This window comes from Trachemys scripta, chromosome 10 (assembly GCF_013100865.1).
Source record: "Trachemys scripta elegans isolate TJP31775 chromosome 10, CAS_Tse_1.0, whole genome shotgun sequence".
NCBI lineage: Eukaryota > Metazoa > Chordata > Testudines > Emydidae > Trachemys > Trachemys scripta.
Genome location: NC_048307.1, coordinates 3,463,475 through 3,490,055, shown reverse-complemented (window position 1 = coordinate 3,490,055; position 26,581 = coordinate 3,463,475). Strand labels below are relative to the sequence as shown.

General features: G+C 48.6%; 1 protein-coding gene across 2 annotated transcripts in view; it reads left to right on the top strand.

Moving 5' to 3' along the window:
* The window catches only part of RAB26 (RAB26, member RAS oncogene family), a 200,277-nt gene that overhangs the window by 990 nt on the left and 172,706 nt on the right, over positions 1-26,581 (top strand). Inside the window, exons 1-2 of one of the 2 annotated variants that reach the window (XM_034784220.1) lie at positions 3,529-3,613; positions 5,397-5,507. In XM_034784220.1, coding sequence (XP_034640111.1) covers positions 5,400-5,507 — 108 coding nt within the window. In that variant the 5' untranslated portion in view covers positions 3,529-3,613; positions 5,397-5,399. Of the gene's footprint in view, positions 1-3,528; positions 3,614-5,396; positions 5,508-26,581 lie in introns of those variants that run through there. The other variant, XM_034784219.1, reaches the window with a different exon arrangement.

The following is a 26,581-nucleotide window of genomic DNA, read 5'->3' as shown; positions in this document are numbered from 1 at the left end:
GGGGCGCACCGAGCCAGGGGTTGGGGAGGGGACCAGGGTGCCGGGAGGGGCGCACGGAGCCCGGGACTGGGGAGGGGCGCACCGAGCCAGGGGGTGGGGAGGGGACCCGAGGGCGCGCAGCCCGCAAGGTTTGCGGGGAGGGCTAGGATGCTTGGAGGGAACCAGGGTGTCGGGGAGGAACGCACCGAGTCCGAGGCTGGGGAGAGGAGCCTGGGGTGCACGGACCCGCTGCTGCGGGGAAGGTCCTGGCACGCACAGATTCAAGGGGGGTCGGAGACCTGAGGGGTTGGAGGACTCCAGGGCGATATGTGGGGGGGGGGGGGAGTTTGGCCCCGGAACTTGGAGCGCGCTGGCCCATGGGGAAAGCCCGACACAGGTCGCGAGGACCAGGCTGCCCCCCAAGTTTTAAGGCGCAGGGACCCGGCGTTGGTTGGCGCGGCTGTTTGGGGACGCAGGGGGGCTAGAGGAACGAACCGGCAGCCCCAGAGACCAGGAGAGGCCAGCGGGGTTCCGGAGTAGGCTGCATCCCGAGGCCAGGGTGTCCTGGCACACGGCACAGCCTCGGAGGAGAGCCCGGCTCGGGGTGCCGGAAAGTGGGGTGCACTCGGGGCCCGTCCGGGAGTAGGTTGCAGAGGGTCAGGGTGGCGGGTCGGGCCGTGGTTGCAGAGAAGGGGAGCAGGGAAAACCATCTCCAAGGGGGAATGGCAGCGGGGTACAGATGGGGGCTGGGTGGCTGGACATGTTAAATGAACCACTCCGGAGATTTCCCCCCACACCCCTCCCCGCAGTCAGGCCCCTGGCGATGGGTCAGGGGCTGTTGGGGGAAGGGAGGGGATCAGCAGCTTCCCAGCCGGGAGTCTCCGCGCAAACTTCGATCCCAGGGCGGCTGGGCAGGGTCGGAGACGGGCGGGAAGGCGAGGCTGGGACCGAGCCCTGCAGCTTCACTCTGTTGGCGGAATAGAGCCCGGGAGCTCGGATTGAGAGCCGTGGAACTGCACCTTAGCAGCCGCCGGGGAGGGGGGGGAGTTGGGCTGGGTACAGAGGAGGGTCTCCCTGGAACTAGGGGGAAAGGGAGTTAGTGGAGAGGGTAAGGGCAGATTTTCGTGTCTTCCCCCCCCCCCAAAAAAAACCCCCCACCCCAAACCTAACCCCTGGCACCTCGCCTGCTACTGCTATGACTTCCACCTACAAGGCTCCAGGAAAAGTTCTCTTACCTGGCACAGAACCCTGGCTGCGGTGAGCCCTGCAGGGCAGAGATTTTCCTTTGTTTTTCACCTACACTTTATTTTACTCTGGATATCTGTGCTAGCGTGTACAGCAATCCCCCTTGGCTGGCACGGGCGGGTGAGGAGCATGTCTTCCCTTTCCCTGTTAGGCAGTTCCCAGAGTGGTGCCCTCCTAGGCTCCGTTCTTCTGCAACCTCCCTGGCCCCCGCCCCAATGGGTCTGAAAAATGTGTTTGAAAAGAAATAGCTGAAGATGTTCATGTCTTAACAGCCTGATAACAAGATGACTAGTCAATTATATGCCATAAGGAACATGGGCATTAAGGGGTGCAGTGTTCCCCTTTGTAATCTTGTATCTTTATAGCTTTCACTGGAACTTTAAAAAGTCAGTGTCCCCCTGTGTACAGTGGTTGCTTTTCCTTTGCCTTTAGAGTTCTGGAAGTGATCTGTATTCTCTGTACGGCGGTAGTGCCTCTTGTCCCCAGTCACTGTGCTAGGTGCGGTACAGAGAGAACTAAAAACCTGCCCACAGTCTCTTGTGCAGACTGCTACTCCAGATACAGTTCCTCTTTGTGTTTGTGGGGGGAAAAGCGCTCTGAAAAACATACTGGGAAGGGGCACGGTTCAGCTAAACTCGCCTCTAAACCCCCAAACATGCTCATTTCTCTTCTGATTCTTCATCACTGGGCTGCAGCCGTGAAATTAGATTGGTCAGTTTCCCTCTCTGAGTCTCAGGCACAAGTGACTGGGATCCAGCGGGTGGTTTAAATGCAAATCCCTTTCCACCCCCCTTAAAAATCCTCCTTTTCTACTGACCTTTTAAAATGATGAATACAAGGCTTTCTGTTCCAATTAGGTATTGGAACCCTCTGGTTCCCCCTTAACAACATCTACACTTGGCTTCTAAACCAAGATGACAGTGTTCCTCTAACCAGCTGCAATGTGCTGATTCTGCCTGCTGCTGATGGAATTTCATTAGTTTGTACCTTTAGCCTGTTCTGTGTCTCTCCCGTATTTCTAGGGCACCTCTCACCACTGGATCTAAGTATCAATTCCAATGCAGTCACAGGGCCCTCTGTTCACCCACCTTGGAGCGCTCTGTTTTTATTTGGCCCGAATCTGTAATTTCACATGACCCAGCCTGCTCTGCGCCTTGCCTTAACCCAGTTCCCTCCGGCGTTGAGGATCAAGCTGTGTGGAAGCCAGTGCTGGTTGCAGCAAGGTACGCACCTTGGCGCAGTGTATAAAGAGACTCGGTGCCTTTGGCACCCTGCGTGGCCAGGATGTGATTGAAATTCAGTGTGTGGCGTGACAGATCAATTGCCTTTGGCCGAAGTGAATTCAGTGCTCCTGACACATCTGCAGTCCTGGAGCCTGAACGGTTCTGTTTCCTCTCCAGAAAAGGTGCAGCAGAGGCAGCCGCACCTCAATCTTCCCTACCTCAGAACAGCCTCCGCTCTAGCTTGCAAAGCTCCTCTCTCGCTGTCGGTCTCTCTGACCCATCCTGTCCTTGGCCTCTGCTGAGATGGCCAGCAAGGGGGCCAGGGACTGTCCACTGCCGGGTTTTTTCCTGACTGGGACACCTGCTCCGTTAGGAACCGGATAGAAAACACCAAGATGTTTCAAATAAGCCAAAGAGCTGCCCGCAGGAGCTACCAGCCTCTGATTGAATTTGGTCTGGCTTCGTTTTTGAACGAGCGACAGAGATGAATGGCCCCGCAGCCCATAAAGAGCTGATTTGTCGGACTCTCATTCCCAGTCCCTGGAGGGCTCCAGTCCTCATCAGAGATGATTGCTGTGTACAGAAGAGCAAGGCAGAGGCTACACTCTGATCTCGAATACACTAGTGTATAACGGGACTGACCTCAGGTCAATAGAGTGATGTCAGCATATAAGCTCAGATCAGAATCGGACTCCTTGGACCGTCCCCATCTCACATTCTGGCAGCTGCCCAAGATGATGAGAAACTTAGTGCATCTGTCCAAATCCAAGTGACTTGCTAGCGAGTCGGTGTCTGTGAACCTATGAAGATTAAGCCCTTGTCCTGTCCTGTCCCCAATTAATGAGTGGGACTGGTGCAAGTGAGATTTGGCCTGCTTTGCCTTTTGCTGTGAATAACAGCCCCATGGGAACTTTGCTGATCCCACAAAACTTCCTGCACTTGGGCAGACTCAGAATTCCAAGTCTGCAGTTGAGAAATGCACGTGGACCTGGCCCTCTTGCCAGAAATCTAGACCAGAACTCCCTCCTGCTATGCAAGCAGCTATCTTAGCCTGAGAGAGAAGATTGTTTAGTACAGGACTCCAAGTGAGACTGATTTGCGGAGAGCTAATCTTTGTAAAGGAAGCCATCTGCTGCCTGGCTGGCTTGACCAGCTCCATTTTTAAGGTTGTAATGCGTATAACATTGGGGTGTGTGCGCGTGTCAGCGTTTGGAACACAATGCTTTTGGCTACTGTTACGATTTATACGCTAAGTAATAAGAGCGGGGGGCCGGGGGTGGATGGGCTGTTGCTCAGGCACAGAACTCCCAGGATGATATCCTGGCCCCGTCAGTGGGAGTTTGCCACTGGAATTGCACCCCTGGTTTCTAGTCCCGTCTTTGCCAGTGTCCCCACCAAGTGATCCTCAGTAAGTCAGTTGGGGCCCGATCCAAAGCCCACTGAAAGCAAAGCTAGTCAATCGGCTCACTTCAGTGGGCTTTGGGGCAGGCCCGCAGAAGTACTGGGCAGCCACAAATCCCAGTGAAGCTAATGGAAGCTGCAGGTGCTCCGCACCTTTAAAATTAGCCCACTGACTTCTCTGGGCTGCGTCCTGCTGCACTGAAGTGAATGAGACCTGAGTGCAACTGTTACCGTTCCCCTATCTGTAAAACGGAGACGTGGCCCAGATCTTCCGAAGCTTTTGGGCCCTGTTACTGACTTGTGCACGTGCTCCTGTTAATGGTGTGTAGCATCTAGGCTTGAGGACAGTATCTCCAAACCGTACATACTGGCTGTACTTCGTAAGAGTGCCCTGAGGATCTTTCGAGGGTTATTAATGTGTATTTTAAAAATTGCCGGGTTACATGGCGTGTCTGGTTAAATAACGTACCTTTATTACACCCAGTATAACTAGGGGTCAGATTCTGTTACCCTTACTCCTCTTGCAGTCCCAGTGACTTGCATGTAATGTAGGAATTGCCATAGTGGATCAGACCCAAGGTCCATCTACCCCCGTATCCTGTCCCCCAGAGTGGCCAGTGCCAGACGCTTCAGAGGAAGGCGGAAGAACGGCACAGTGCGGATATGGGATAATCTGCCACCCACATTAGGTGTCATCCTGGTCTCTCAAAGTCAGAGTTTGGTTTAAATCCTGAACTATGAGGTTTGTCTCTCACCAATTTTGGAAGGATTAACTTGTCAAACTATCACCGGTCCCTTTTGGAATCTTGCTGAATTCTTGGCCTTAGCAAGTGGCAATGAGTGCCAAAGTCTAATTACATGGTGGGTAGGAAAAAATAGTCGCTCTGATCAGTTTTGCATTTACCACCGTTCTATTTCATTAAATGGATCACACCTCTTCTGTTCATTCCCTCTGAAGCACCTGGTATTGGCTACTGCTGGAAGACAGGATACTGGGCTAAATGGACCTTTGGTCTGACCCAGTGTGGCCGTTCTTATGTCCCCTTATTTTTGTGTTATGAGACAGGGAGAACAGAAGCTCTCCAAGTACCTCTGTCTAATGAAAGTGATTGAGGTTTGTAACATACTGTCTTGTGCCAGGGTCCTAAAGTTATCTGCTGTAAGCATCATGTGAACAGCAGCATTTGGTCATGGCCAAGGCAGATTCGTGGATGTCGTAGCAATCCGTGCAGGGGATTTTCTTCCAAAGACAGACACCAAGGGGGTGTCTCTTCAATCTCAGACAAGTGATTCTTTTTAATCATTTTTTTTAAAAGTAGAAAACTTGTTCTCACTCCTGGCCTTGAGTAAACGTGAATCTAACTGTAGCCCCAAGCCTGCAAACACGGAGGCGTGTGTTTAACTTTGAGTGCATGAGTAATCCCATTAACATCAGTGGGCCTATGGTGCTGGAACCAGTCTCGGTAGTTAGGTTTCCCTTAAGGAAAACCCTCCTCCTCCTTTGTCCAATAATGTCTAACTTGCATTGCGCTCGTTTTTTTGTCGTAGGTGATGTTGGTTGGTGACTCTGGGGTTGGCAAAACCTGCCTTCTGGTGCGGTTTAAAGATGGCGCTTTCCTGGCCGGCAGCTTCATTTCTACGGTTGGAATTGACTTCAGGGTAAGGTGCTGTTGAACAGCTTTAGACAATGTTGCTTTTTTGTGTTATTTCCCCCCAACCCTCCTTCCTGTATTCAACTATTCCATGAGTGGCAAATGCCAACCTCCGAGTTCTCAGGGTGAGGAAGATTTCCTCCACAGCTGCTGCTAACGCACCATCAGGGTTGCACACATGTGCTTTGCACAGCCATTGCTTTATTTATCTGCTCTAGTGGAGTGTCAGAATGTGATGTATTGCCACCTCCGGGTGTGGGGAAACGCGTCTTCTATTGCCATACGCTAGTGGTAGCCTCAGAAATGCAATTGGGAGAAGCAGAAGCTTCATATTTTTTGTTTTAAGATGCTGCTTCGATGTATGTGTATTGTGATGTCATAATCACAGGCATACGACCTCACTACAGGGTCTACCATGAGTTGAAAACCTCAGCGGGTAGGAGAGTGCTTCATTCAGACCCAGATATCTACGCTGTTAACAATGGGAGCAGTGCTTGATATGTGCCAAGGCTGAGCCCTGGCATCTCTGGGCTTGGCAGTCCATAGCCCCGGCACCTCTGGGCTTCCTGAATGGAAAAAAAATTGCTTGAGTTCCAGCACCTCTTCCATTACAAATTAAGCATTGAATGGGACACAGGAAAATACTGGCAGAGGGAATGTTTCGTTTAATCTCCACCCTCCCCACGGTTCTTTTTCGAAGCCTGCTTGAGGGCAGTGCATCCGCCCCGAGCTGTGGGAAGGGCTTTCTGACACGCAAGAGGCAGCATCTGAAAGTGTGTTTTGTTTGTCTGCGTTACAGTGTGTGTTACGCTGCGGCAGCCACACCACTTTAGGCTGATCTCAAAAGCAAAGTAGAGTCAGGCCTGGTCCTGTGGCATAGGGACCCATGAGCAAAGCAGACCAGGGCACTGCTGGAAGTGATGTTGCTGACACAGGGCATACTTGTCCCTCCGAGCCTGTGTGACCCTGGGTCCTAGCACAGTTCTGGCAGCCCAAGTGCTGATCAGTATTGGCTTCATAGACGATCTGAAACAGAGGTCCTGATCACGCATGGTTATTAAAGGGCCACATAGCATCCTTCATTCACAAATTTCTGCCAGTGTCTTGGGTAACTACATTCTATATGCCTGCATTCCTCCTGTTGTTTCAATTTAATACAATAGCCGCACTCCAGGAAGTCATGTGCTGTTCAATGAACAGTGATAAGTGAAATTTGTCCCCAGATTTAGGTTTTATATTATAAGCCTTTTAAAAAAGAAAAACAGAAAGCCAATCAAAATAGTTCTATCAACATTTAAAAAAAATAACTTCAATGGAAACTCTCTTTTTGCAACCAGAAAATTCCCTTGCAGCATTTGCAACCAGAACTTTGCAGCACTGTGCTAGTGCTTGGGAGTAGAAATTAGTGGAAAGTGACTGTGACTCTCCAATCTATTTTCTTCGTCTGAGCTGAGAAATGCAAAAAATAAAGAGGCAACATAAATAGTGCCTAGTTAATGAGATGTGTAACATTCTTCCAGTTTTAGTAATCTAAAGTGGTGTGAGTAAGAGAGAGGAAGAAATTCCATTTCCTTGATAGTATGATTATTATTTTTAGACCTGACTGTCCTTTTAAACAGCTGCTACATTTCTCCCCAGAGGTGCTTGCATTTGTAAGGTGTGTATGTATCGATTGGCAACAGGTTCCGGGACAATGTGCAGTATCTCATATTGATATAGTACTTCTCATCCCAATCCATGATATCAAAGAAGGCCTCCTTTTTTATAGTGGGTATTCCTTGGGTTCGAAATCAGGGGTCACAACCACCTGCTAAAGGGGAGGGGAGTCCCAACTACAGCCTGCTACATGGAGTTGAAGGGCGGCTCTGGGGGCCCCTCGTATGGAAAAGGTTGAGAGTCACTGGCGTATCATTGTATCAGTGGGAGCAAAGCCTTAGATGATGGGGAACTGTTCCAGCTCTTCGAGCAGGTCTTTCAAGGCTGGAGGGGCTGGGAAAGGAGCCCGCCTTGGAAAGGCGGCTGGTAGAGCTTTCACTTCTCAATGCACACATCTCCTAGTTATCCGCGAGAGACCCAGCACGCAAACAGAGCTGGGATACTTTGCTCTCCTGCAGCCCCACCTCTGGAGCCTGTAAACAAACCTGCTGCGTGAGCCCCTCAGCCAAAGTTCCCCTCACTGAGCCCATCAGTATTCCAAACCCGTCGTGTCAACAGAGCCTGGATATGAATGCGAATAATGAGGGAATGAAATGGATTCGTCTCCCCCCATTAGCATCAGACATAGTGTTTACCTGAATATTAAACGTAAATACACAAGAATCCAGCAAACCGAGAGAACGGCTGATGGCGGAGCGGGTAACTCGCTTTGGTGAGATGGAGCTGGAGAGCACGTTGCAGCAGATCCCGTGTCGTTGCTCCTGGCAGCCTCGTGCTGTTGAGTTGCACGTTTCCTGCGTTCTCTCAGCATTTCAAAGCCCCTCGGCTCCCTGGTGCATTGGCGTGGCATATGCCAGCTCCTTAGCTGCCAGCTGCATTCTTCCCGTTCAGGGCTGAGAGCTGACACCATGGGCACCCCCGTCTAACTCAGGCTTGCGGCTGAATTTCCAGGAGCCCTTTCAACGTGCCACCGCACAGGCCCAGCTTTCCAAACAGTCAGCCAGAGAAAATATTCCTCTTTTAAACATAAAAGTTTTGTGTCTGTTTAGTGCTGGTGACAGCCCTGGAGGCTGGAGACCTCAGTTGATCTGCAGAACAGTTAAATCACGGGTAACCACAGCACATGCTTCAGACAACCCCCACGTGCCATGATGTCTGCTCTTACCTGGACGTGACCAATTCAGGGAGCAAGGGAGGTCAGCCTCCGTGGCCCGCTCAGCCTGTGGCCTCCTGTAGGCGAGTTGCAGCCCGGACAGGTGGTAACGGATTCTTTCCAAACACCCGATGTCTCTAAGTGGCAATTGTGTCCTGCGAAGATGCTCTCTCTGCTGTGAAGGGCTTGTTCTTTAGGGGTGACCATGCCACGCCGCTGGTGAGCTGGGATCGAGCTCCCGAAGGCTGGACGCCCATCCAGCACCAAGAGGTGAGTAATTCTCTTCGGCGTTAGAGATTTGTGCTGCCATTTCTCAGGGCAGCCCCCAGGATGGCAGCCCTTTGCCACCAGGGCCCTGCCTGTCTCCAAAACGACCTGTTCGTATCATTTCATGTTTTATTTAAGGGACAGCAGTCCAGAGAGAGGAGAATCCCAGGCTGTGAAACCAGCTTTTTATGAGAGAGTAAATGCCCAAGAGTAGCCGTTTAGTGGAGTTTGGCTCCATGAACGTTGCAAGGAAAACTGACCTAAGGTTTTCATCCAGTTGTGGTTCATAACCACAGCTAGTGTTGATCCAGTAACCTAGGGAGACAAAGGAGGGGATGCACATGTTTTCCTCCCTCTTATGTGCGGGAGGCACAAAGCTGCTGCCTTTTGGGGATATCTTATAGACTAGAGGGTCTGTCCATGCCTCTCCAATGTGTCTCCTTTTAAGGGATGATACTTGTTTTGGTCCCAAAACTTCCTCCTTTCCACATGGATTTTGTGTGCTCCCCTCACTCTTATTGTGGAATTATTTACCCCAGTAATGAAGAATCACATAGCTGAGGTTGTAGGCAGTCCTCTGCCCTAGAGGAAGGAATCCGGAAGGGAGGAAGCATTTCCAGTCTCTTGTGTGAATCATATTTTGGTGTCACGCATTAAGTCTTGTGTTGGGCTCTTCAGAGATTGTGGGTGTGTCTTGGTCTTTGCTGCATGCGCTCTTCCAGTCAACAGAAACCATTTAAAAACAGGTTTCAAGGGTGGTCACACAAGGGCATGCACTGGTTTAGCTAACTTGGTTTGAGAACATACCTTTAGTTAAACTGGTATGAGTTTGCGTGTAGCCTAAGCCTTCAGTGATTCATTGGGTCTGCGAGTCTACACTTCAGGGAGTGACTGCAGTTTGCATAGACATACCTGAACTAGCTTTAAACTTGCTAGCTGGGATACCGGAGCAGTGATGCTCTGGCAAGATGGGCTTCCATACGGGCTGTGTAAGCGCACCTGGAGCCCTGGGTAATTAATTGGGAGACTTTGCTGTTCTGGTACCTGAGCTAGGTAGGTTAAAGCTGGCTTGGGTATGTCTGCACAAGCTCCGCTCACACCTGTGGTTGTACTCCAGGAACTGGGGGAAAGAAGAAAGAGAGGCGAAGAAAAGGGAAAAAACCATTTGCCTGAACGGCTATGGAACCTACAAGGGGTCGTAGATCCAGTCGGGACCAATAGGTGGGTGTTTATTTGCAAACATCTGCCTACATTCAAATAATGGATTTTTCAGTATTCACCCAGTTGTCGTTTATAGCCACAGCTGGTGGTTGATTTTTCCCTGGCAGAACCTGCTGTCAGCTGCTTTCCGTGCCTGCTGCTGTGGGCTTGCTGAACTTGGGTGTTGAAAGCAGCCTCAACCCAGGCTGCGTAATCCTTCCAGATAACAGCCCTGGGAAAGTTCAGTGGTTTTCCCTTTGAAATCCCATTCTGGGCAGGCTTAGATATTCAAAAAGTTCTCTCTCAGCTGAAGTTTTGCTGCCATTTCTTTAATGTGGAGCCAGGATTGTGGCTGCTTCACATATATATGTCTGGGGCTGTCCAGTCTGTCTTTCAACGAAGCAGTTGAAAAGCAACTTTATTTGGAAACATCTCGCTGACATGGAGGGTAAATTCTTCATAGTACAGCTTGTGTAAATAAACCAGCGTATTTTAGTTCACTTCAATGGAGCTGGGCCTCTTTGCACCAACTGAAGACCCAACCCACTAATGCTCTGTAAATTTCGCCAGCCTGCCCCTGTATGGATGAGAGAACTGAGGGGGGATGTGTAGTGCTACGTTCTGCTCTCCACTACAAGGAAGGGTAAATAATTGGGGTTAAGCGCGGTTGATGTCAGTGGGATTATGCCATGGATGGGTCAGGCGTGGGGGTTCCTGTGCATAAAGGTGCATCTCCATGGAGAACCCCGATTCTAGTTTGAGGAAAGCCCCCACTCAGTCCAACAAAGACACGTGATAATTGGTGAAGACCATGTTCCAATGGGGAGCAGTCAGAGGGTCCTGTCTTCTGTGCATCCCAGGTGTCTCTTCGCCACCTCCTTTAGGACAGCCCCACCCAAAGGGGGCATGTTGCTGGGTGTTTGCTGTGAGGAGGGGGAGGGGAACACCACACTTTGTGCTTGCCTGGCTTGAGGGACTGCATGTGTTTTTCCTCTGTGTTTGCATTGTTGAATCAGGTTTGCTCTAGTGGAATGTACCAGACTGATGGTCTTAGCGGGTGGAGTCCCTTCCTTCCCCACAGACGGTTAGAGCATGGGCAGGGCCAGTGAAAACTCAAAAGGCATCACCAATACTAATGGGCTCGGGCTAGCCTTGAAGGCTAGCAATGCGTGAACAGGCTGGCCTTTCCACTGTGAGGCGCTCAGTTGTCATGGGGAACATGTTTCCCCCAGTTCTGGACTTGCAGGCTGAGTCATATCACGTTGCCCACCAGAGGAACAACCTTCAGTCACGTCCTTACCTCGGCTTAGGGTGACCAGATAGCAAGTGTGAAAAATCAGGACATGGGGTGGAGGGTAATAGGAGCCCATATATTAAAAAAAAAAAAAAAAAAAAAAAAAGCCCCAGATATCGGGACTGTCTCTATAAAATTGGGACATCTGGTCACCCTATCTCGGCTGGATTTGAGCCATTGGCCTAAGGATGAAAGAGACTTGGAGTCCCGTTGTCTGTCCCTGAACCAATCACGTCTCCTGATGCTGTGTGAACATGATGGCGTCTTGAGATATTTTCCTCTTTTTAGCCTCCCACTAGGCATGATGCAACCTTCAGTCCAGGGAAAGAGAATTTATCTGAGACGGGCAGAACTTTCCTGCTTTGGAGCCTGTGCCTTTTAAAATCGGTTCATTCTTTATTTAATACCTAATGCCTGAAATCAAACACACACCTGTTTTCTCCCTCGCACACAAAGCTGCATTTTCTGAGCCTGTCTGTAAATTAGTGTGGCGGTGCTTAGTCTGCATCTGTCCTGAGAATTGCTCTGTGGGGGTGAGTAAACCTGCTCTTTGTGCAATCAATATTTAAAATAATGCATTTCTTGTCAATTAAATATCAAATAACCTCCCCAGAGGTCCCCTACCTTGTTTTCTTGGAAGCAGAGCTGGCTGTGGTTTTACTTATATATAATTTATTTTTAAACTTCATGCAGAGTTGATTCTTAAACTTGAAGGAAGTTATGGCACTTGAACTAGTACAGAGAGAACATAATTTTTTTGGCTACGGTTAATTACAACCGATTTGAAGACATTAGGACATTATGTGCGTGTGTACTACTTGAATTCCCTGGTTCATGAAAGTTTTTAAGCATGTTTTTATGTCCTGTTGACAACAATGAAGTGGATCAGGCCCGCGGACAGCAATTCCGGGCCCCAGGGCAGACCAGTCAATGGGCCCCCACGCACCGAACAAACCACACCCACATGGACACGGTCCACCACTGCACCTGTGCTGGCTGGTGCCACTTCCACCTTGATTGAATTGGCCTCGTTAGCACTGACCCCCCACTTGGTAAGACAACTCCCATCTTTTCATGTGCTGTGATACAAATACTGTACTGCCTACTGTATTTTTCACTCCATGCATTGGATGAAGTGGGTTTTAACCCACGAAAGCTTAGGCCCAAATAAATGTGTTAGTTTCTAAAGTGCCACAAGGACTCCTCCTTGTTTTTGCTGATACAACCTAACACGGCTACCCCTCTGAAACCTGTCATGAATGGCTAACCCATGATGGACTACAATCATCCATGGACTATTCCTGATTTCTGCCGGGGTATTTGTTGTTCGTAAGGACTCTCCAGGCTCTGGCCTGTTTGAAATTCATGTTTCTTGTTGTGAGATCGGTTCTCGAACTCGCACGGTTTTGTGTCTACTCCCTGATTGAGTGAGCCTTTTTTTTTTTTTTTAAACAGCAGAACAAGCTATGAGCTGCTGGTTTGAATGTTCAGACATTTGTGTTAACTGTTGCAAATCTGGGATTTGTGAACACTTTCACAACTATGTAGCAGTCTCCTGGATAGCTGATAGCCCTGTGAACTGTGGCATGTTGGAATTGGTGCTTTATCTGTGAATCGGCTGTTTTGCTGCTTGACTAGCTGTACTAACAGCATGGACTTGGGGCATATAGCACCTTTCATAGCATGAGGTCACTCCTTTTGCATCACTGTAACAGTAGCTTTTGGCCCTGTTTTTCCCATTGCTATGCTGACTGATATATCTAGCTGAATACTGATTGTGACCCTATAATAAATCAGTGACCTGTTCTTTATCTGTTACCATCCTAGAACACCTTTCCTGCTGTGCCTGTCTGCTCCTTCCTTTTCTTATTTTGGAAGACAGTAGCCCAAAACGTGTCAGAATCTTGCCCCAAGTGCAGATAGAAGTGTTAGGTACTTGCTGTGCCTATGATCTAAACCAAGCAAAAATATGTCCTTGTCAGCTTTTTAGTGTCCTTAATGCCTAGATGCAGCACAGAGCATTTAGATTCATTCTGTAGAAAACATGCACTTTTCCTCTAATAACTTCTTTCCCCCTTTTCCCCCCAGGATTCTTTTCAGTAGTTCCTCAGATCTCTTCTATTTCTTGGAGGATTTCCATGAGATCAATGTTCCTTTCAAGTTGCTAGTAAGCAGGTGTATGAACAATATCTTTCTATTTGCCTTTTTCTGGTACAGTGCCTAGGATAAGAGATAAAGGGATTGGTTCGAAATCTCTGTGGAAATACCAGAGGTGGTGCTACCTGCAAATAGAGTAGGCTTTAGGGACAGAGCAGGTGAATGAGTTTTACATATCTGCCGAGTTACAGCTGGATTTGTAAAACCAAATTTAAAGTTATGGACTCGGTTTTGCTGAAAGTAATTGCTCAATATTTTATTTTTAAAATAGAATGTGTTTTACTACCCAATGCAATGCCTAGAACACTGACTTTTGATACTAAAGTCCTATGAATTATTCATTGGAATGCCTTCTGAATTTTCTAGTACCAGTAGACAATCAAATTATGGTTAACTCACTTCTCCAGCCTATCAGTTTATGCAACATATATTGAGTAGTCATGTGGCGATACAATACAAAGAAAACTACGTAACTCTGCTGAAATTTATTACGGATTTTGAAAAGAACTAATGGGTTTTGGACATGGAGATGTACAGCCAGAAGACTGTCTTATCTGCAGCAACTGTGTAATTGTACATCTCTTACGGTTTGCATCGCAGGGCTGATGAGTCTGTCACTTGATAAGATGGGAGGTTTTTGCTGCATGAGTGGATGTGGTTTTTAATTTGTGTTTTGTCTAATAACAAAACCAGCACATCACAACTCTGTGTAATCTAGGGATTTGGCACCAAATTTTCTGACTAAAGTAAATTAACTATGTATTGTTTTCAATAAGCTATAATTAAGGGACTCTATACTGACAAATGCTGGGCTAGCGCTGTTTAATGAAAAGGGAAATTAATTAATTTTCCCCGTCATGGTAAGGCTGTTATAAAGTATCTTGAGATTCAGCCGCAAATGTAAAATGTTGCTGCTTCAGTGGAGGCTCTAAAACTCTTTACAGAATTAAGCCACGCGCCAGCCTGTGAGATAAGTACTGTCTCTTTCATTGCACGGATGGGGAAATCTGAGGCACAAGAGGGTAGGGAACTTATCCAAGGTCACAGCTGGGGTCATTGGCAGTTGGGAAGAAAACATGCATCCCCAAGATGCAGAGCACCTGGTCTAAATGCTAGCCTCCACGAAGGGCCAGAAAACCAAAGGTCTGCTGAAGGTTTGGTTATACCCTCAAAAGCTAGAGAATTCCAAGTGAAGGCAGCAGGTTTGCCTAAGCCATGCCGTTGTATCACAGGGCCGCAGTACCTGGGATGGTTAAGACTCTTGGGTTTCTGGGGAATTCTGCATCACTTTGGATTGTAATAATCCAGGGGTGGCCAAACCAAGGCTCCTGGAGACTGGGGGGGAAAGAAGAGCGAGGCTTCTATCCTGCAGTGGGGCTTCTGCCAGAGACGACTGGTACCTGCTGAGAATTGGCCTCCCGCCAACAGCGTGAGTTGCAGCCCCCCATGCCTGCCCCCCCTTGCCCTCCGCAGCCCCTCCCTTCTGCTCCCAGGTATTAGCGCCGTGTGGAGAGGCAGCGGCAAAGAGCTGGGAGCTGCAGGGAGGGGGCCTGGCGGCACCATGTGATCAAGTGGGGCCAGCAAACCCTGGCAAAAATATGCGGGGGCACGTGACCCCACGTGCCCCCCCCATGTGTTGCCTCTGGGTTCTGCCCAGCAGGGAGGGGGGCGCGGGGCTCCAGCCCCCTGGGACATGCCTGCTGGGGCTCCCAAACTTCTGCAGATTGTTGTATGCGGCTCGGAGGGCCAGTAAGTTTGGCCGCCCCAGTAAATAATCCATGAATGACACACTTGTATATACAGATGTCACAGCAGTTAACTCAGCTCCATACAGGGGAGCAAAGTCTGGGATCGGTTGTTCCAGAATTCCAGGCAGACCCCACGGGCGTGTAACTAAGATCTCCTCCTTCAGGTACCAGGACAATTACGGCTTATGTCCACTCTGCAGCCGGCCCATAGCGGATCACAGAATCGCCCAAACACGGGAGTGGGTCTGAATACATCCAGCAGAGGGAAGAGGCCACAGTTGATTCCCCAATGGGACCTTTGAGTCTGCATCTCTTTGAAAAGTGAGCGCCCAGTGCCGTGGCAGTTCAAGAAAGGCCTAGTCTAGCAGGGTGTCCCTGTGCTGTCGTGACTTCCCATCCAGTCCTCCTGATTGCCGCCTCTGTACCATGGATAAGTGGTGCAAGGCGCGCCAAGAGCAGCTTTGCAGAACTGCTCCATTCTGAAGCACTGTCGTTCCCCCCCCCACTTCCCCCGCAGGGGAGCAGGGCCGGTCTAGTAAGCACCGGAGACCTGCTGTTCCTATGCTGAATCGTACAGCCCAGTCCTCGCCGTACGTGTGCCAGATTGCGTCTCTCTGCTTGATAAAACACGATGAATAAACAGTTTGTTTATGTCTCTGTCTGGCATGCACAGCCCTACAAACGTACCCACGGTGTCTTCCTGTTCAGCTCACCCTGGCCAGAGCAGCAGCTCACCAACAGAATGGACAGTCTGCAAAGTCCCTGCTGCTTCTCTCTAAGGATGAGCGATCTGTCCAAGGTGCTTCCATGTACCCAGGCATCTGCCTGTAACGTTTTTCGTGCAGCATTCAAGGCCCTCTCTGGCATCTGATTTCAACGCTACGTTGAAAGAGAGGCGTGATCCTCTCTCCTCCCAAAGAGGATGAGCTATGGGGCTACGGTCTAGTGGTCCCAGCCGGCCAGAGGAGAGGCTATTAATTTCTAGAATGTTAAACCATTAGGTCTCTGCAAAGCCATTTGTAATGGTTTACGTAGTACTGAACAAATCTCAATGAACAGAAACCCATTTAAAATTAATCTGGCATTGTCATTTCTAATGGACTATTCATTTTTCATCGTTCTGTCATGTACACAGCCCCTTTCCCAGGTTTTAGTTTTTTAGAATAGTCTCTGAGAACAATATCCCTTTGAGTTTCAATATATTGTGCGAAGTAAAGCTGTGCTGATGTAGAAATACGAGTGGCCTGGCAAGAATCCCGTTTTTCAAAAAATGCATCAAACTGTGTCCATTAATTTTTAGTTTGGGGATAGAAATTATTTCAGCATCTTTTCTTTTTAAGCTGATTTTATGATGGGAGCATTTTGAGTCCATCAGAAAAAATAGCCATCGTCCCCTTTTAGGTGGGGAAGTGCCAGAACTCTCCCAGACTCTGTGCACCCTGGGGTAGCCAGACCAAGGTGTTTGGGTATGGACGGGGGCTTATGAAAACTGACCCTTTACCCATCACTATTGCTAATGGTAGAGCTGCATCTGAAACCAATCCAGAGCAGAAGGTTACGTGTGTTTAGCCTGATCATTTGAAAGGACAAAACCCAGAGGCTTTTGTATAAGCCATTGACTTTCATTGAGTGACAGAAATGTCTGTCCAAATTCCTATGCTATTTTCTTGGTTTCCTTCCAAAGGATAGGCCTCCTGTCTTGTATTCTAGTTCATCCTGATAGGCTCCATTGGGGTCTCTTTTTAAAAAGAAATTAACTCTTTCCATAATTGAATCCACTGTTTCCTCTTTTTAGCTCAAGCATTTAGCTAATTTGGGGGCTCTTGCCGGTTGTCTCTGCTAGGAGGAGAAATTGGTGATGGTGTCAGGTATTTCTGTGATGTGATCCTGTTTACTTACAAAGAATGTACGAAGTTCTGTTTCCCTGAACACAGTAGGAATCAAACAGGGGGCAGTTTGCTTACGTACCTTTCCAAGCCTGCTTTTCCAGCCACCACTGTGACCAAAAAGCTGTCTCTTGGCTTTCTCTGAGTCATGCTATGCATTCTTCTTTTGTTGTCTGCTGGCGAGAAATTGTGGAAGCAAAACAAAAGCCCGGAGTTTAAATTGGAGCTGAGGTGAATACTTTAAATTAATTGCTTATTCAACGTGTGTCCTCCAACCCCACATCTTCCCCCCTCTGTAAATTGTCCATGAGCTGATCACGTTCTCCCCCATCCCCCCGCAATGTTTTAATAGTTAGTTGTTGGAATGTCGCTTGGTTGTTACGAGTATTCACAGTCTGAGTTGTGTGTGCACGTTCTGTTCTCTGGTGGGTTTAACCTGACTCATGGAATCCAGTCTGCAGTGGGATCCGTGCAGGAAGTGACTATAACATTTGCGTTCTGGGATGAAATTCCCCTCCGTGCAGAAGGCTAGCATGAGGCCTATGCACCATTTAAGGCCAAATTGGAAGGCTTAAGTTGTGCCTGGACATTGTGCTATTGCTTTGCACAGAGCTGAATTTCACCCTCTCTGCATACCGTCCAATACTGGCTTCAAATCTGCTGTTTCATGGACATTCTGGCCTGAAGAGCCTGTTCACTAGAATAATATGAGGATACTGAATAGAATTGAAGCAAATTAATTTAAAAACTGGACTGACCGGTCATGGAATTTTTAATTTATTTTTCCAGTTTTCACCCAGCTCTAATTGAAACTCAGTTTTCTCTTTTCCCACTGCTTGCAACAATGACACCTTCTCTAATTATGGAGCTTAACAAGCATTGTCCGAGGTTGTTCGTACTCTAATGGTCTCTGGGATAAGATTTTGTGTGCTCTGTTGATTTGAATGGCCCTGTACTTACCTGTTGCATCTGAAATTGCTGGTAACCATCTTCCAGAAAACCTCTGGGTACTCCGCCCTTCCATCTAGAGACCCTGGTGCCTCCAGCCCAAATGCTAGCGTGTCCATCTGTTTTCTAAACTTTCATTTGTTTGGGGTTTTTTAAACAGATGATCTTCTTCCAATTTGCATCATTTTAGTTACAGACTCATCGCTTTCAGAGATTCCTTGCTCCACTGTGTTTTGTTTTGTTCTGTTTCTAATTAGACTGAAAGGGGGAAGAACGTCCCAAGATTCCAGCCGCATTTTCCCCCAGACTTGCAAAACAACTTGATCCCAACTCTCCTCCCATAAAAGCTCACCCCAGAATTGGGGGAAATGATTGACTCTGAGCCTTTCCACTTGGGCTCACCCCTAGCCTGGTTTCCCTGCCCAGTCTGCAGGGCAGGAGACAGTTTCTTCCTCTGCCTTTGTGATTTTTCACTCTGGAGTTTGGAGCTGTAGAAAGGGTTTCTGCTCAGGATGTCCAGCCTTCTTGGGAATATTCAGCCTGTCTGTAGCGCTTCCTTCTCCCCCAGTTCCTGTCGGACCGGGTGTGTGTTCCATTCCTCTGTGATCCCACCGTCTCTGTCCCATGACGTTCTGAAGGGAGGGCTGCACCTGTTCGCGTTCTCCCCCAAGTGCGCACACCCTGAGGCTGCTGCTTGCCGGTTTATCTCGAACTTCTCTGAAGCTCCTGGATTTTTGGCTGTCGTATTAATGGCCAAACTCCCCCTTCTGAAGGGCCGTGGTTGGTTTGGTTGGGTTCATAGCAATATTGTCTTTCCCCTCTAGGTCAGCGGTAATAGGAGGGCGTGAGCATCTCTCATCTGTTTGTGGGTCTATGCAAATTGCAGGGGGTGGATTCTCTCTTCATAGTGTAGAGGTACATAGTGCATCTTTAAAAGCTCTCAGAAATGTCAGTGATTGACATCGTCTGCAGAGCCCAAAGATTGGCTGGGCAAAGGAAATAACCTTTGTGGGGGAGGGATAGCTCAGTGGTTTGAGCATTGGCCTGCTAAACCCAGGGTTGTGAGTTCAATCCTTGAGGGGGCCACTTAGGGATCTGGGGCAAAAATCTGTCTGGGGATTGGTCCTGCTTTGAGCAGGGGGTTGGACTAGATGACCTTCTGAGGACCCTTCCAATCCTGATCTTCTATGATTCTATGAACCTCTCCTCATCCCTAGACACAAGGCATCTTCTAGTCAGTCTTGGCTGACACTGACGGGGCAATGGGGTTGTGGTGCCACTGCCAGGGCTGTACCTGTTCTGTGTCTAAATAAGACTCTGACCTCCAGTGTTGTCAAGCTGGCAACCTTCGCGGGTCACTTAATATTCTGAGCAGGGCAAGCCTTTGTCCTGATGATTAAGAGTTCTGACAAGATGCAATTTAAGTGCCTTGCTGTAAATTAGAGGCAGGCGTCCTGCACCACACAGTGACCCTGTGCAAGCAGCGTCATGAGGTAATTACAAGAACATAGTGAAAACCTTGATTGAAATGAAAGCTGCAAGGTTCACTGTAGTTCTATTTCATTTTCACAGCCAGCTGGAGGAAGAGCATCATACCAAATCCATAAAGCCAAAGGGCCAGTGAATTTCCAAGTTTATTCCTTTGTAGCTGGTGGGAGTGATGCAAACTTTCTAATTTGACTTTCCGTTGTTCTGTCAGATCCTCTGTTCATCCCAGTGGCTGAATCAAGAACACTCGCATCTCCCTTAACCTGGATGTTGGCTCCTGGATCACGAGGCTCTTCAGAAACTGTATCTTGATTCTCCTGTGAATCTGGGTGCTAATTAGAAGCTTACACCTTTGTGTTTGCCTCATGCATTTGCCAAGTTGTGCCAATTAAGATTTTTGTAACTGGACCTGACATTTTAAAAAAAGCTGCATTTCTTTTGAACTTTTCTCCTTGGAACTCGCATTGTGTTGGAGGTGATAAAGAGCTTGCCTGTTTCCTTGCATTAGCAGAGGAGATGCTTTCCATATTCATTGGTGTTCTTAGTCAAGATGGTGGTGCTCTCCTGGCTGAATCTGGGAGCAGAGCTTTTTGGAAGCTCTTGTTTTTCTGAGCTCTGTAACTGGACGCTGTCCCCGGCATCCTCTTAAAATGTTTTTTGTAAACCGGACATGTCCTGGTTCTCTTTGGTTCTGTGGGAGAACGTAGCGGTGATTAGAGCATGGGGGTGACCAGTCTGAGCTCATGTTGTCGTACTATATTTCACTTCAAAACCCTGTGGCAATGGCACCCCTCTGCGCCGGATCCCCATTTTGCGTATGGAAGATCTGGAGTGCCTGGTGCAGGGCTACAGACAGAATCGGCATCAAACCCAAAATTGAGTGGTGATCCTGACTCCCAATCATGGGCTGAGGCCACTGGGCCCCTTGCTGTCCACTCTGGGCCTCTCCGACTTCCTCAGGCAGCATTCCCACATGTATACCCAGGACAGCTTGTGTAGGTGCCCGTTGACTTTCTGTAGCCAGCCGGCCTTTGCCTTGGCCCAAGAATCCATGTGCCTCCTTTCAAGTAAAGCTTCAGCAGAGACTTCAGCTGTCGGATAGAGGTGCTATTTCCCAAAGGCGCCCCTGCCCTGAAAGGACCCTGCCCAGTGTCCTGAACAGCCAAGCTTGGGGGCTTTAGCTGCCTTTGGACTTTGCAATGACTCGAGTGAAGCCTGATGGGCGTCAGACTGGATGCTGTACCCTGGCTCTATGCCCAGAACAGATTGTTGCATGGGAATAATAATTCCCATTGAATTGATCTCTTCTCTTCTCCAGCTTTTACAGCGGAGAGTCCTGTGAATTTTAACTGGTTTGCAGGGGAAGCATTCCTGCCTGCGTGCAGGGGGTTCGGCCTCTTACTGACTTGTCTCAAAGTGAGATCTCGCCGTTCGTCCACTCTGACTGGAGCCGGGGGGCATTACCCTGTACACAGCAGCCACTTGCACCCTGCAGGTCTGGGTGGGGGCAAATCTACACTTAAAACACGGTTTCGGTACGGATGCAGCCGCGCTGCTGGAGTGCTTTAATAAAGACGCTCTAGGCCGACGGGGGAGAGCTCTCCCATCGGCGCAGTTAATCCACCTCCCCTAGAGGTGGTAGCTCTGTCTGTGGGAGAAGCTCTCCTGGTGACATAACCCCCCCGGTAGAGTGTGCTAAGGTTGGTATAACGACATCGCTCAGGGGTATGAAAAATCCACCCCCCTGAGCGACGTAGTTCTAGCGATATAGGTCTGCAGTGTAGACCAGACCTGCATTTCAGCATCTGAGTTTTTTCCTCCTTTGGAAACCTGAGAGCAGTGAGATAGTGACCAATGGCCTCCTTCAAACCGTTTTATTTAACGGTTGGAGCAATGTATTAGAGAGAGAGGCTAACCACAGCCAAGCCTGCATGCATAGTTAGTCTCCTCTATCGCTGCACTTCTCCAAGAGCTAAGTAAGAGAGGCTTTCCTCATGAGCCACCTGGAGCAGAACAGAAGCAATTTACGTTCTCCTGGCAAATGGTCTGGGAGCACCATGTAGTAAAATCTCCTTTTGGGAGCAAAGCAGTGCTCGAAAGGCCGGGGAGGTGGCATTTGATTCATAAAAATCTACAGAATCCGAGTTTGAGGTGTCCTCTTTTGCAGTGTGGCGGGAGGAGGAGGTACCTCACTCCCCCCCCCCCCCATCCCACTGGTTCCTAGTTCCAGGTCCTCCGGTTTTGATAATGACAGTGTCATTGGAAATGGGTCAAGCTGGGTATCATTTGAAAACCCTTTCTCCCATGAACACCCTGGTACAAAACATGTACAATTCTGAACACCTACATAGCTATATTTGAGAAAACGTTGAAAAATCAATGGCTTTTAAATTCTACTTTGACACAGGGCTGCATTGTGTGCATAAAAAAGGCATTGATCCTGGCTGATCCTAGAGACGTTAGCCTTGACATGTGGGACTGAAAACATTTATTCATCAAAGTCATCATCAGGGTGTCTCTGTCTAGGGCCCTGCTGCTCGACGCATCACGTTGATCCTTGTCCACGCCGCGCTTGCACATCTCCGAACAAAGCAGACTGTGCTGGCCGAACATTGGCAGGGTGGTCTTTGCACGTGAGCATTTGATTATCTGAAGGGTTGATTCAGGAGCCTATGGTATCTCACACACAACTGATGTGATCAGTCCATGCTCCAAGACCCATCCATGCCCAATAGGGGAGGGTAGTTTTGGATGTGCTCAATCGTCCCAGAGCCATTCCACTGCTTGATGATCGCAAGTATAAATGAACCTCTTGCTGGTGGCAATTTTTCTCCATTTGTCTGCTTCTTGGAAAGCTTCCGCTAATGTAGCTCTGCAAGTGTCGTAATGTTGGTCTCCAAATGGTTAAATTGGGGTTCTGAATGTCGCCAGTGCATTTACAACCTCACCAGTGAGTGTCTCGGCCATACCGAGCGCTTTTAGAGCTGGGAGAGTCTTTTGGAGGCTGAATCAAATGCCTTCCAGTAAAATAATTTGGTCTTTCCAGTAGCGTCTCATCCAGAAAGGGTGTGGAAACCTGGCATTGCGGTGGCTTTTAATGGTCTGAGTCATAGGAATGCATCTCTGAGGGATGCTGTTACAGTGATTCTATTCCCCAACAGCAGGCACAAAACCAGAATCTTGCAGAAGTCCTGGGTAATGTCTCTCAGAGAGCCCTAGGACATCAATGTCTCATGCATTGTTCCGTTGTAGTTGAACATTTACCGGGGAGCTCAGACTTTCCTACAGTCTCACGTAGATCAACGTCACACTGAGATCTGGATGCAACCAGGCGATGACCAAACAATAACCTGTCTGCTGTTATCTCTGCAACAGCACCTGCCACCCGCACTCTGACTTTCTTTGCATTTGAGCTTTAGTCTGTTCTTCTTGATTGGAGCCCCCAGATTGATGGACCCTTGGTTAATTCTTTGGGTTTTGAAGGCATCATACAAGGCACAACCCAAAGTATCCATTTGACTGACTCTTCAGCTCTTTCATCACCGAAGACTGTTTTTGTCATGATATTAATGAACCCGTGAGCTTTACACATGCTCCCAGACTAAAAGTCCAGATCCTTTTGTGCCTGGGACTCTCAATCTGGGGGTGCAGATAGGTTTGGGCGCTCTGCATGGGAGCAGGCAGGATCCTTGAGGGTACGTCTACGGGAATACCGTAGCTGAAGTCGACGTATCTTATTCCGACTTACCTCCCGTCCTCACGGCGTGGGATCGACGGCCACGGCTCCCCCGTCGACTCCGCTACCGCCGCTCACCCTGGTGGAATTCCGGAGTCGACAGGGAGCGCGTTCGGGGATCAATATATCGCGTCTCAAGGAGACGCGATATATCGATCCCCGATAAATCGATCGCTACCCGCCGATATGGCAGGTAGTCTGGACTACCCTTAATGACCTTTTAAGTGTAAGTCATTAGGCGTAAATCATTAGGCAACAGTTAGAAGGGGCCTCCTTCTGTCTTCCTAGGTGTGGGGCTCTGCTACCTGCACTGACTTTCAGGATGAGATACAGGCACACCGTGGTGGTGCCAGGCCCAGTTATGGTAGTAATTCCCAACCCGGCCACGGCAACCTTTGGGGTCCTCTACTCCGTTAGGCCTAGGATGTATTACTGACTCGTCTGTTTCCTTTGCCCAGAGGAGAGCAATGCACTAGCAGCCTGACAATGGAAAGTGACTGGATCTGTTGAAGCTTTCCCTTGGAACGAGTGAAGGTGCTAGTGGGAACACAGGGGAATATTTCCTGAAGTTCTGACTGTTAAGATGACAGAGTCTTTAGCTGCCCCTGCTTCCCTTTCCCAGCACCCCATGATGGGCTCTCAAGGGGTGAACAGGAACCATTCTCCCTCGGGAAGGCCGAGCTCCTGCTTTATTTGCAGCTGCCGGGACACAGCTCCCCCTCACATGAATACCAAAGCCTTTCATTTGCATGCCGGGGCTCAGTTGCCAAGTGATGCTGAGAGCGGAGGGCTGCTCCCTCCCTTGTTCTCATCTGCTAGGATTTTATTCATGTCTCTTTGGAGCTTGCATTTGGAGAATATCAAAGCTTCTGGATGTGTCCTAATTCTGCAGCACGCCGATAACTTGCCAGTGCGTGTGTGCTGCCTGTAATCCCCCCGAAGTCCTAGTGGGCAGCAAATTGGCTTCCTGACTCAGGCAAAGAAGGACTTGAATTCATGTCCCCAAAGTCATAACATGCACAAGTTGTTCTTGCTGGCCGGCGAGAGTGAGTCCGGCCTGTCAGCCCCGGGGCCAGTGCCTTCTCTTTCCCCACAAGCCCTGGAACCACGGGCAGGGCTGTGTGTGGGGAGGGTTGAACTTCAGTCACGCTGCCCCTGCCAGCGAGCCTCGCCCCGTCCCAGGGGGCTCCCATCTAGGATTGAATCTCCATGGCCCATTCAGTCCTTGGCCTCCTCGCTGAAACGTTTCCAGATGAGATACTAGACTCGCGCCCGTTCTGAGAGGAATGGGTCTGAACGCAATCCCGCGCGTCACAGGAGTCATCTGCTCATGGAGACTTAATTTTAGCCACTCCCAGGCTGACCAAGACTTAACTCGCTGTCCAGGAAATGAAAAAAGCTCCATAACCCATTCCTGAGTCCACCGGAGTGTCCAGTCTTAGAAAACACACTGGCAGTGGGGGTCTCGGAGAGGGAACATTTGGCATATCAGCCTGCATAAAATCACACGCAGTCTGCAACTCACCACTCTGTGTGGCACTTTGAATTATTCATATGCTGAGTGCGATAGGAAACCAAATTGTGTTCTCTTCTGTCTGATTGAATGGGATAGATACGGTCACACCAATGCACACTTGGAATAAGTAAGTCACAAAATGTGGAGAAATCTCTGCATAACTAAAAAACCAAACCCAGGGTGAATTAGATACAAGGTGGCTAGATATTGGGACAATCTGGGTTTGATGTGCACTTGTACCGTCCCAAAAACTACCCTTTGAGGAAGCTGAATGTTTTTTCAGAGTTGCTCTCATGGGGGAACGAATGGCGTGTAGCTGTCACCTCGGCTTGCTGATGCTTGGGCTCTACTCAGAGCATAAAACGACAGGGTTTTTTTTTTATTGTGCATTTTGTAGGATGCATTACTTTGCAAACTGAGTAAATCAAGCAGGGGAGAAAAAGGAAGAGGAACCGCTACCATCCTGCCAAAACTCAAGTGTATCGGTGTATGGGATTGCCAGGGGATTATCTGTATTAACATTCTCTTGGGTTCTGTTTATTTTAAAGATGGACCACGTTTTAATCTTACTAAGAATGGCAAACGTTAAAGGCCTGTGCCCAGCTGGCAAAGGCTACCGAAGACCCAAGTCTGGCCACGTCATGAAGTGAAGCCTGATTAAGGTGGTTATGTGCTGGCTCAAAGACTAGCCGCTCCTCAGCTCCCAGTCATACGCTAGTGAAACATTGAAGTAGAAACCTCCCATCATAATAATTGACTTGATCAACTTGAAGCAGATTCCCCAGGCCTTCTGTCCTTGGAACCCAGGGAGGTGATTGCATGGAGCACATTGGGAGCCCATATATAGGGCCCTATCAAATTCACAGTCTGTTTTGGTCAATTTCACAATCTTAGGATTTTAAAACTAGTAAATGTCATGATTTCCGCTATTTAAATCTGAAATTTTGCAGTGTTGTAATTGTAGGGGTCCTGACCCAAAAAGGAGTTTGCGGGGGTGGGGAGGTCGCAAGGTTATTGTAGGATGGGTTGTGGTACCACTACACTTACTTCTGTGCTGTTGCTGGTGGTGGCACTGCCTTCAGAGCTGGGCACCTGGCCAACAGTTGCCGCTCTCTGGCCACCCAGCTCTGAAGGCAGCGCAGAAGTAAGAGTGGCAATACCGCAACCCCCCGAAATAACCTTGTGACCCCCCTGCAACTCCCTTTTGGGTCAGGACCCCCAATTTGGTACACACTGGTCTCTCCCTTGAATTCTGTATAGTATAGGGTAAAAGCCCACAAAAGGCCAGATTTCACGGGAGGAGACCAGATTTCACAATCTGTGATGCGTTTTTCATGGCCGTGAATTTGGTATGGCCCTACCCCTATATGAACCCTGTTTGTGTGTCTCAAAGATAATGTACAGAACACATTCGCTATTCAATCTTGGGCTTGAAATCTTGGCTGCACTGCAGTCATCTGCAGAACTTTTAATAACTTTAACGAGGCCAGGGTGTTACCTAAGGTGCTTATGAAGTGCTAAATCACTGGGCTCTAATTTCTAGGCCAGCTGGTTTTAGACATGACAGCATATTCTGTGGTGCAGTTTTGTCTGAATGTGGCAGTCTTGAGAAATGTCCCTCTTAAACGGCCTTGTCCTAGGCGATCTTGAATAAAAGGTTTAATTAACTTTGCCACAGGATGGAAGGCCTCAATCACTGATTGTCGTGGGCCCCGGAGGAATTTCAGAGTTGGTGCATAAGCATTTTTTAAAAATTACTCAGAAGCTGCTAGCAAAACCCAGTCAAAAATGAAAGGGATGGGAATATTTAGGAAACCAAAATAGATTATTTCAGTGGGATTTACAGATAATATTGTACATGGGGCTATCTAGCTATTGACTGATGCGCTCATTAAAGCGCTAAGATTGGTCCCCGTCCTTACAATGTCTTTTTAAACAATGTGATTGAAACTAAACAGGAAAATATAAAGGAGAAAATGGGGCGTGTGTGTGTGTGTGTGTGCTGCCTATTGAGAATAACAACGTTAATTTG